Source organism: Prunus persica, chromosome G2 (assembly GCF_000346465.2).
Source record: "Prunus persica cultivar Lovell chromosome G2, Prunus_persica_NCBIv2, whole genome shotgun sequence".
Taxonomy (NCBI): domain Eukaryota; kingdom Viridiplantae; phylum Streptophyta; class Magnoliopsida; order Rosales; family Rosaceae; genus Prunus; species Prunus persica.
Genome location: NC_034010.1, coordinates 12,653,348 through 12,665,625, shown reverse-complemented (window position 1 = coordinate 12,665,625; position 12,278 = coordinate 12,653,348). Strand labels below are relative to the sequence as shown.

Below are 12,278 nucleotides of genomic sequence, written 5' to 3'. Positions count from 1 at the left end.
ATGGCTACATCAAATGCTGCATCTCAACCTAATCAAGATACAACCATCAATCCCACTTCCACACTCACTCTCAATCAAACAATGCCAATGAGTAATCCTTCACACTTTCTTTCCCTTAAGCTCACCCCCACCAATTTTCTATTATGGAAGACACAATTTGAGCCAATTCTAATTTCTCATGACCTTGAAGGTCTCATCGATCGAACTGACACTGCACCACCATCTACAGTAGGTGAGGGCAATACCTCTCAGTCCAACCCAGAGTTTATTTCTTGGCGCAAACGTGACCAAATGCTTCGCAGCTGGATTATTGCATCCTTAACTGAAGATGTTATGCCTCACATAGTAGGCACCTCCACCTCCTCTCAAGCTTGGAAAGCTCTCACACAAGCTTTTGGATCTCGTACGAATACCCGACTCCTTCAGTTACATACTCAACTTCAAAATTTCTCAAAAGGCGATCTACCAGTAGCGACTTATTTTCAAAAGGCCAAACTCATAGCCGATCAACTTGCAGCCACAGGAAAACCCCTTGATACCAATGAGTTCAATGCTATTATCTTCCACAATCTAGGCAGCGATTACAGTGATATGGTCACTGCCATGTCTACCAAACTCAGTCCCATCTCTTATTCAGAACTCCATAGCCTACTTGTGAGTCATGAAATTCGTCTTCAAGAGAAGGCAACTTACTCCACCATTCTTCCTTCTGCTAATCTGGTGTACAAAGGCTAAAATTCCAATAACACTCGGGCTCCAGAATCTCCAAATTTCCACAATAATCGAAGTCAATCAAATTTCAACAACATATCACATCAAGCACGCTTTCAAAACAACCACAGGTCCTTTCATACCAGATCTAATTCTTAGCAAAGTGGATTGCTCCCAACCCCACCAAATCTTTCAAATACAGCAAGATTCAGATTTGTAATCGAACAAATCATTTGGCTGCTACATGTCGATATCGCTATGATAGGCCCAATGATGCTTCTACTCACATTGCATCCTTTCCAGCATATTCAAATTTCAAATAGTGATTTTAACACATGGTTTCCTGACACTGGCGCAACTCATCATGTCACTCCGGATCTTGCCAATCTCTCCATCGCTAATAATTGCAATGGTCCAGATCAATTGAAAGTTGGTAATGGTAATGGGCTAAATATTTCTCATGTTGGGACATCTACCTTTTCTAATGCCACTCGTTCTTTTAATCTATCTCATATCTTACATGTTCCTGATATCACAAAGAAACTTCTTTATATTCATCAATTCTCCAAAGATAATAATTGTTATTTTGAGTTTCATCCCCACTTTCTTTGTTGTGAAGGACCAGGACACAGGGAAACCTCTACTTCACGGGCTGAATGAAGGTGGCCTCTATAAGCTTAGTAACATTGCCATCTCCAATAAAAATGACGGTCCCATGGCTTTCTTAAGCGAACATGCCAATTTCTCTTGTTGGCATGCATGCTTGAGTCATCCACATCCACGTGTTCTTCGTCAAGTAATAAATGGCAATAATCTTCATTCTCTTTCAAAGGACCTACCTCTTTGTACTGCTTGTTGTTTGGGAAAGATGTCCAAATTTTCTTTACCTCCCACTCCTTCTGTTAGCTCTCATCCATTAGAACTTATTTTTAGTGATGTATGGGGGCCTTCCCCAATTCCACCCATTGAAGGACATCTTCACTTTGTTTTGTTTGTTGATGATTTTTTCAAATATGTATGGTTTTTCCCTTTAGTCCGTAAATCTGATGTGTGTGACATATTTCTTAAATTTCAAGTCAAAGTAGAACGCTTGTTTAATACCAAGATCCGCAATTTCCAATCAGACTGGGGGGGAGAGTATCGTAAGCTCTCTTCTCACTTTGAAAAATGTGGGATCACTCATCGAATTGCTTGTCCACACACTCATGAGCAAAATGGATCTGCTGAAAGGAAAATGCTTCATATTACTGAGACAGGTCTCACTCTCCTTGCCCATGGATCTGTACCAAAAAAATATTGGCATTTTGCATTTGACACTTCTGTTTATTTGATAAATAGAATACCTACTTCAGTACTTCATGATCAATCTCCTTTCCAAGTTCTCTTTAATCAATCTCCTGATTATTGTTTTCTCAAAGTTTTTGGCTGCTTAGTTTTCCCATATATTTGTCCTTATAATAAAAATAAATTTGATTTTCATTCTCTTCAGTGTATTTTCTTGGGATATAGTCCAAATCACCATGGTTACCGCTGCTTAAATCCCCAAACAGGCAGGATTTATATTTCTAGACATCCACGTTTTCATGAACACACCTTTCCATTTTCTGTTTCTCCAACTTCCGTGTTGCAGGCTCCAAATGACCCACCATCTGATCCTTTTTTTTGTTGCCTATAGAGTTTCCAAGTTCAGCACGTGCAGCAAGGGTGTCCTCATTTGGTAATTCCTCCTCTCCTCTTTCATCTCCATTAAATTCTAATGCTTCTCTTAGCTCACCAAATGTGCATTAAATTCAAATTCCACTATAGCTTCAAATCTTGCATTATCTCCTCCCAACATCTCCCATAATGATAATTCATCTATGATTCCTTCCCAACATGAAAATATTGATCCTACTGTTACTAACTCCAATGGTCAGGAATTAGCTATAGTTTTGGCAGGTACTCAAGGAGAAAACCCAAGTCAGGGGCGTCAAAATGCTAGATACTCTATTCGCCCGAGACCAACCCCCAATCCCAAATACACTCTTCCTCATGCACTTTTGACTGAAGCTGACACCCAACATGAGCCAACTTGTTTCTCTGATGCTAACAAACAACATCACTGGCGTGCTGCAATGACTGAAGAATTGAATGCCCTCATAAACAATGGCACCTGGTCAGTTGTTCCTTATGATCCTTCCATGAATGTTGTTGGGTGTAAGTGGGTGTTTCATGTCAAGCGCAAGGCTGATGGTACAATTTATAGGTACAAAGAACGTTTAGTTGCCAAGGGATTTCATCAACAAGAGGGAGTTGATTACACTGAGACGTTTAGTCCCGTCGTCAAAGCCACCACTATTCACACAGTTTTGTCACTTGCTGTCAGCAATGGTTGGGAAGCTCGTCAGTTAGACGTAAGTAATGCTTTTCTCCATGGTCATCTTAAAGAAGAGGTTTACATGACTCAACCACTGGGTTTTCTTGATTCCTCTCAATTGCATCATGTTTGTAAACTTCATCGGTCCCTCTATGGCTTAAAACAAGCACCACGGGCATGGTTTCAATGTTTGAATCCTTCCCTTTTACAACTTCAATTTGTTGGCTCTAAGATGGATAGTCATTGTTTGTTTTTAATGATCGAACTACGATTATCTATGTTCTTGTGTACGTTGATGACATAATCATCACAGGAAATAACAATGCTGCCATTGGAAAAGTCATCTTCACTCTTAGCTCCACATTTGCTTTGAAAGATCTTGGTCTATATTATTTTTTGGGCATTGAGGTGGTACCCCATTCTGGTGGATTAATCCTTTCTCAGCGCAAATACATCATTGATCTCCTAAAGCGATCCCATTTGGCCGACATCAAGCCTATTGATACACCAATGGCCTCTTCTAGCAAGCTTAGCAAATCTGATGGTGAACCATTATCTAATCCACAACAATACAGAAGCATTGTTGGTGCTCTTCAATATGTCACCTTAACTTGCCCGGAACTGTCCTTCTCTGTTAACAAAGTTTGTCAATTTATGCACAATCCCACCAGTGAACATTGGGCTAGCGTCAAGAAAACTCTTCGGTATCTCAAGAAAACTATCTCTCATGGACTTTTCCTCAGCAAATCTTCTTCTCATGCCATTCAAGCTTTTTGTGATGCGGATTGGGCTGGATGTCTAGATGATCGCCGCTCAACTGGTGGGTTTGCTATTTATCTTGGCTGTAACTTAGTCTCGTGGTCAGCCAAAAAGCAACATACTGTTGCCCGGTCCTCCACTGAGGCGGAATATCGTGCCATTTCCAATACTTCCACTAAAATTATTTGGCTTCGCTCATTACTCCAGGAACTTGGATTTTCCACATCTACTTCACCTGTCTTATGGTGTGACAACTTAGTGTTAAATTTATCTCCACCAAGGATCAACTTGCTGATATCATGACAAAACCATTGAGCTCCCCTGCCTTCACCTTCATCAGAGATAAGTTGCGAGTTCAAGAACGCTCAACTTGAGGGGGCGTATTAGTTGCACCTTCAATCGTTACAAATGCAGCTGTAACAGCTGCAGATCACCCATGATACTAGCACCAGCTGTAGAGCTGGTGTCTCTCCTTCCTAAGAATCTTGTAATTATTTTGTAATCTGTCCTTGATCATAGCAAGTGTAACGCCTCCTTGATATCAGCTCTTCTGAATTTTTGTAATTGATTCATACTGTGTATAAATACAGAAAATCTCAACACTATTTGGTGTGAGGAAATCTAAACTTTACAATATTTTATTATTATTATTATTATTATTATTATTAAATCTTTTTTTTTTTCCTAGATGTTACAATTTGTGTGCAACTACTCTTTAATTTGTGATTGCCAATTTTTATTTTCCTATTAAACACAAATTGCTTATTGGAGGCAGCAAGGGACCTTATAGGGGCACAAGGAGCTTATTTTTGTACCAAAACATACTAATATTTAACTTTATCAAATGGAAACATTTAAATTTTTATGAATTTGAACTCTGATTGTTATTACATGTTTATTGATGATGACTTTTAGTTATAAAAAAATTGTTTGCGACATTAAGTTATGGCAAATTTTTATTTATAGTATTTTCATATTAGATTATGTAAGGCCCCAATTTAAGTTTTGGACTGGACCTGCTAGCAGATATTGGGATGCTTGACTATAAACCAGCTCATACACCTTTTGTTGAGAATCATAAACTTGGAGTTTAAGTGGATCAGGTCCCAACTAAGAAAGAAAGATACCAAAGGTTGGTTGAGAGATTTATTTATTTATCACTGACACCCCCCTAATATTGCCTATGTCATAAGTGTTGCTAGCCAATTTATGCATTCACCTAGTAAGGACCATATGGCTGATGCGATGCATATTCTGAGTTACTTAAAGTCTGCTCCTATGAGAGGTTTATTATTTAAGAAAAATTACCACTTGGATTTAGAAGGTTACACTGACACAGATTATGCAGGGAATAATACATATAGAAGTTCTAGATCAGGTTACTTCACCTTTGTAGGCAGTAACCTAGTTATATGGCGTAGCAAGAAGAAAAATGTAGTATCTTTGTCCTCTGTAGAGTCTGAGTACCGAGGGATTACCTAAGAGATTTGTGAAATACTGTGGTTGTACTTGCTGAAATTGGGTTTAGACCAGATGCTGCTACAAAGCTTCACTGTGATAGTGAGTTTGCATTTGAAATTGCTAACAATCTGATGCAACATGATTGATCGGCATTTCATTAAGGAGAAGCTGGAGCATAAGTCAATTTCTATACCTTTTGTAACTTCTTCGGAGCAACTTGCAGATATATTGCCCCATGTTGTGTCAAAGCGCCGATTTGAAGACTAGCTTGACAGCTTGGGCATTACGAATATCTATGCACCAACTTGAGCGGGAGTGTTGGCCTAAGTCAAAGTCAACGTTCTTATTAGGAATAGAGTTTGTTCCTATTAGGAATATAATTTGTTCCTATTAGGAATAGAATTTGTATTTTATTGTAATTATCTAATTTAAGTATAATTAGAAGATTTTGTATATATTTCCTATTTGAACCCACTATGTATGTAGTATATATATATATATATATATATATATATATATATATATATACTTGAAAGAAGAATAAACATGTGAATTTAAACCCTAATTACTTTTGAGTATTACTTGTTGGCTCAAGACCTTTGGAATGTCATTGAGCCTTCAGTTGAACCTCTTAAATCAGAAGACTGCTGTACACACACACCAATACAAAAGAGTCGGGCAACACTGAAGAGAAGAAAATGCTATTCCATGGTCCAGTAAAGTATTGAATTATTTCATCTTTTATTTTTTAATTTTTTGGCAATATCATTGTTCTTGGAACTTGGGAGTATAAAGTTTGGGGAGAGGACTCGGTTAAGATAAGATATATGCAACTTGCAAGCAGTGAGTATTTCATAAACCGAAAATGTGGGGGCTTGGTGTCACTATGCCAAAAAAGGCCTTTAGCAACGGATAAAATCTGTTGCCTTTACCTATAAATACCGTGGTATTCAAGCCTATTGCCTATTACTATGTAATAGGCAACGGATATTATCCGTGGCCTTTTTATAGTTACTGCATCGGATATTTGGTAAAATCTGATGCGTAAATGATTTCCGTGTGCCAAAAAAAACGTTGACTTCTAATGCCTAAACCTAAAACCGCATCATCAATAGTTTTAAAAAGGAGGAGGCTAAAGAGAAATTACAGCATCATTGATATCACCTATACTGATGCGTATTATCAATTACAACATCGTAGAAACAAAGTGTTGTTGCGAATTATGTTATACATCATCACTTTTTCTATTTTGCGGACATGAAAAGCCTCCAATAGCGCTTGTTGTTATGTAAATGCTGATGCTACTTCTAACTTTAGGCATTAGTGATCATAGATGTCTGGTTGTTGTTTTAATATTTTAACTTCAGTTATTTTTGCAAAATTGAAGTTGTTATACACAATAGGCATCACTTATGTAAGTATAGGCATTTTGCATGTTCCACATCACACTTTACATGGTTACAGTCTTAGAATATCAAAAAGGCATCATTTCCAAGTCACGTTGTGTTGCCATTGCTCATAAAAAACATAAATAAATAGTAATTTAAATATACCCATACTTGTCTATATATATAAGCAAAATACTTGAAAGATCCATACTTATCACATCCAAATCACAATTTTTCCAACCTCACACCACAAATTATCCATACTTGTCTATATATACGCAAAATACTAGCTAGAAAGACATGAAAAATGGAGGAATGTTTAGTTCAATCAAAAAGCCATTATAGGACATGAGTTGCCAATTCTTCTCGCACCTCATCCAATTCCATTTGGGTGTACGTGTCCTTTCGTCTAGCTCTATGTTATTAACAAGTGCTTTGAACAATGATATCTCCATCACACCTGTGTCAATATATAAACAAGTAAAAATAGTCTCTTTGCAGAACGAAAGGAATAGAGACAAAGTCTTAAGAAGTAATGGAAAAGCAAACACAGAATATATTTCAAAATAATAACGACCATATTGCATAAGCACAATAACAATAACTGATTTCCTAAGAAGTTACATTCAAATGAGTTGACCTTTGTAAAAATTGGAATCAACTAAATTGGACAAGTACCAGAAAAGTCCATCTTAATGAAGAGAGTGAACTCGAACAGATTAATAATTCAAATCTAGGCCAACTGGCAGAAATTCTACTTGCATATATATACAATATATAGATTTTTTCTTTCTTTCTGTAACTGCTTTAAAGGCTTATCCAACGGTATTTGAAACTAGCATTCTATTGACCACCAAAGAAAGTTCCTCCCGTGAAGGTTTCAACAAAATGAAATATTCTCCTTAACAAAAATACGTAATTATGTCATAAAATTCAGTGAAGGAAACTAATTACCACGATATATTCAACCCCTAGTTCAAGCTGGTCAAACTGCACAGAACTCCTACTATGGTCGACGGTTAGTACAATTCCATTGTGGATCTGTCTTGCCCGGGGATAAAAAGCAATGACATGCTGTCCAACTGATAAAGGCCGAGCTAAGTGATTCAGAAGTCCGTCCATTGTACCAGCATTAAGTTCAGCATAATGCGTTCTAACAGATTCCCAGTACTGATTAAGCTTCTCTTTTTCTTCCTTCAAGAACTGTTCAGAAAATCTCCGTGGTCTGCCAAGGGAAATGCATCAACGAGTACCAAAAACAAAATTTGCAGAGATTATCAATCTGAAAGGCAAGTCAAAACTGGCCAAACAAAAAGTTCCAGTGAAAGAAGCAGATCAGGGACATCTACCTCCTTATTACACCCCATTCAACACGAGTTAATCTTGGAACATGACCCAATCCAACATGATCCAAGTATTCCACAAACTCCCTTTTAGCAAACCATGGGTAATCAATTGCACTGTAAAACCATTCAAAAGCACACCATCTCCACACTTGATACCGAGATAAGCAATTACAAAGCTTTTCCTGTAAATGTAGATGTACATATATATAAAACATAATCAAATATTCAAACAATTCAGATGGTAATATAAATGATGACACGTTTACCTTAATTTAGTTATCTGTTACGAAATGAAGGAACCAGTTTATCAGGTTGGTCATCTAAAATACTCTCAGGAGACTTGGTATCCTTCTGTATTGATGATTTCTACATGTCCATCTCCCATTTACCCCTGTTTTTTGTAGGTAAGTTGGCCGGGTTTGCAGATGGAACTTGTACAGTTGATAAACCTGAATTGTTTTCTCCCCTTTTACGATCAGTAGTAGAAGATGCATTCCGTAGAGTCTTCTTCACCAATTTCCCTTGCTTTGTGTGCGTCGTATAATGTGAAGATCATTTACCTTTACTCGCGGACTTCTTCCACCTCAACTGTGGCCTGAAACCAATTATAAATACCAAAAGTCAAAAGTGATTGTAGGCACATGAAAATTATAAAGAAAACCAATTGTGATTTGTGACTACCATAAGAAATGACATGAAACTTTTGAATAATTTCGATCTAAAGACTGCTGAACTTCCAAAACAGCAACATATAAAGAATGTTTCACCATCTGCTCTGTACAAAAAACATTTTTTAAAAGATCAAAAGAATGTGCCATTACCCTCTGAAGGTAAGTATGCTAAGCCTTATTTCTTCGTAGCAAAAAAAGCAAAAAGGAAAAAGAAAAAAAGGTACCACCTTCTAGACTTATAATTTAAAACATCCAAACTTTTTTAAAACCACCACAGAGTCATCTGTAAAGTGAACACTGTGAAAAAGTTAGGGTTAAAGGACCCCATACCTCAATCTTTTCATTGTCACTCACATAGCAGTCAGTTTGAGCTTCATTATATATCTGCAAATAAATAACGTCATACATGGTCATCAATTCCTGCCATAGCCAGACAGACCATATGGGGTAACACAAGTAAAGCAAAACTATAGGAATTTGTAGGAAAAGTGTTATCTGTCCTTACCTTAGATAACAATGACTTCTATTTTCCTTTTTGCAGCCACTATTAGACTGATGAACTCCCTCCCCGAGTTTGCCCAGTTTAGATGTTTTAAAAGCAGCATGTGCAACCCCAGGAATTGGACGACTCCCTTTCAGTTTAGACTTGTTAGCAATATTGAAATTGCCTTCCTTGACATGTGCAGATGACTCTAAAAACAGAACCAACAAGAAATCAAAGGTTGAGTCAAATACATCAGTTAGCAGTTAAAGAGGATATATAAAGTAAACCATAATACCGTTAACATCACCCCATGTTTAACTGATTTGCAATCCTCAGGAGACAAAATACATATTGCAAGAACAAATTGACACAAAAGACCCCTAGAACTATTGATAAGCACTAAACAGTACAGCTAAAAAAAGACAAACACAGCTTTATTCAAGCATGCAAAATGTAATTCAAGTTAAAATCTTCATGACATATACAGAGGCTTTTTTTCCTTTGTATAGTTTCCCTTTTCTTCTACAATTATATATATATACAATTACATATATAGTAGTTAGAATGTAAAACATAACAAGCATAAAACAAAAGAAGTTTACCACTTTACCAAATTTCATCGCATCAAATATATTCACATTCTCAGTGCATGTTTTTTATGATTAGTTTGTAATCTAGAAGCAAACAGAAACCTCAGTGAATAAATCAGTCAAAATACTATCTCAGAAGAAATTCACTAGAAATTGAAATTTATGAGAATAACATAGGAGATGCAATCAAACCATAAAACTCCTGGACAGATTGGACTATTGTGTTTCTGCCTAATTGGAACCATCAACAATTTTAGCAACAATCAAAGGTTCAAACAATCTATTTGAAACAGCTTTCCCATTAACATGATAAGCTGTTACTGCTGAGCATTTTCTCAAGAGAACAATTTGGGGTCACATTACCTATATAGCCATCAACAGTACCTATATACTCATCTTTCAGACCAAAAAATTAAAACATAATAATTAAAAAAGTTATAAATGCAAAAGACACAGGAAAACATGGTAAATCAGGTTACCTGCCAATCTCAATTGCAAAATCACCACGGATGGTTCCAGGGGCAGATTCTGCTGGGTTGGTGGCACCAATAATCTTTCGACCAGTTAGGATAACATTCTTACCCTCCCAAATCATAGCAACAACGGGATCAGAAATAATATAATCAACCAATCCACTGAAAAGGGCTTTGCAGACAAGTCCTCATAATGTTTCTCAGCAAAAGGACGATCCACATTGATGAACTTCAAACCTGAACAGATACCAGAAAGAAAAAAAAAAAAAAAAAAAAAAAAAAAAAAAAACTTATTGAGAAGAAATTCCTGATAAGTTACACATCCAAATTTAGCTAAGCATCCCGAAAAACTTATTGTAGTATAATTAACACACAAAATTGTAAGCCATACATCAAATTTGATGTCCGAAAGGTTTTATCTGTAAGTCAAGTTGATAATCATTATAAAACAGGAAAGGCTTGTTAAATAGGATTGTCACAAATTATCAAAGTGCACATAATCATACAAGATCAAACATCGTTGGTTGGAAATTACCTTTCAAATAGAAGTCCTTCTTCTCAAACCTGCTAATGATGTCACCAACCTGCAACAAACATGAACCTCTCAGAAAATTTGAAAACTTTCACATAATTAAACAATACGCACGAATTGGATTAAAATAGTTTATTGGATTCTGTGTAAGAAAAAAACTATGGCCGAAGTTAAAAAAGGACGGCTTTTGTTCACCCACTTCACGCATCCACAGGTAATTAAAACGCAAGATTATGCATGTAAAATCCAACCACTACATACTACAAATATTAAAACTTGATGCATGTAAATAAAAACCTAAAATCCCAGCTCAGAATTGTTAAAATTTGCTTGCTCCCCAGTCCACCCAAAAGAAAACCAAACCCTTCAATTCCTAGGTTTTCGCACCAACCAAACACCACACCAGTAACACTTGCTATGAAATTCATAAACAAAAACAAGAACTTAGGCAAACCCACTCAAACACACATAAGATTTTGCCCAGTTTTTAAAACTAACAGACCAAAATAAAGCTATAAAATTGAAGTACCAAAAGAATACAATAGATGAAGAATTTGAAGAAATTACCAGGCCCCTTTGAACCCCATCAGGCTTGATCATGATGAAAGTTTGCTCCATCTTTTCCGTTGAAGATTAAAGACGGCAGAAGTACTAGTTCTGAGAGTGTGGGGATATGCTATGAGATTGAAAGAGTGAGGGAACGAGGGTTTATATACACAGTCCACTAAAAGCATTCCCTAACACTAATTGTTATGGAATATTAAAACAAAAAGCTACAAAAAAATATTTTAAAAAATTGATCTGGTGCTGATTATTAAAACTGCTGTATCATTTAATCCCAAGTTAACAGCTTTGTAGATCTCTAGACAATTTTAGACTTTCTAATCCAAAAAGACAAATTAGTAGCAGATGCTTGCTTAGGAAAATGTAACAACAACAATTTCTAAAAGTTACGGCTCTGCAACTCCAAAAACTTTGAAGATTTTCCCAGTATTGAGAGAAAGAATGTTTAACCTAAATTTTAGTTGTGAAGAGAGAAGAAAAGCTTACCAGAAGAGGAAGTGTGGGGTGTGATCAAAACCCTAACTTTTGGGGGAATGGGAAATGCTTCACTGATAGACAAAACCACACAATCGTCGACTTAAACTTCCGTCTAAGAGTCTGGGCTTGAGAAATTGTGTGAGCTGGCTTGAGAAATTGTGTGAGCTGGCTTGAGAATCGTTGAAATGGAAGAATGATTCTCACTGTGAATCGTAATGGTTGAGCATCTGATAGTTTTAGCAAGAACGGGGCAGTGATGGAGGAGAGAGAAGAAAGAGAGACTTTCAGGAGATGAAGTTTTAGGGTGACAGTTTGAGAGGGAGTGAAAAATTGAGAGGGAGCTGGAAGTAATTAGGGCGAGAGTTTGAGAGGGAGATGAAGTTTTGGGCAGAGAGTTTGCGAGGGAGAGCGTGAAAATTTTGGGTTAGGGTTGACTCGACGTTAGGCATCGGAGGGATGTTACCAA

The 12,278-nt window shown here is 36.8% G+C and overlaps 1 protein-coding gene and 1 pseudogene across 1 annotated transcript; one reads left to right on the top strand and one right to left on the bottom strand.

Moving 5' to 3' along the window:
- LOC109947331 lies at positions 1–735 on the top strand. Its single transcript, XM_020557275.1, has one exon. It carries the CDS (start codon positions 1–3, stop codon positions 733–735), a length of 735 nt encoding a protein of 244 aa, XP_020412864.1.
- Positions 6,811–12,278, bottom strand: LOC18787797 (annotated as a pseudogene).

Excerpts from the sequence above, each read along its gene's own strand:
- LOC109947331 (XM_020557275.1), top strand. The coding sequence starts at position 1 with ATGGCTACATCAAATGCTGCATCTCAACCTAATCAAGATACAACCATC.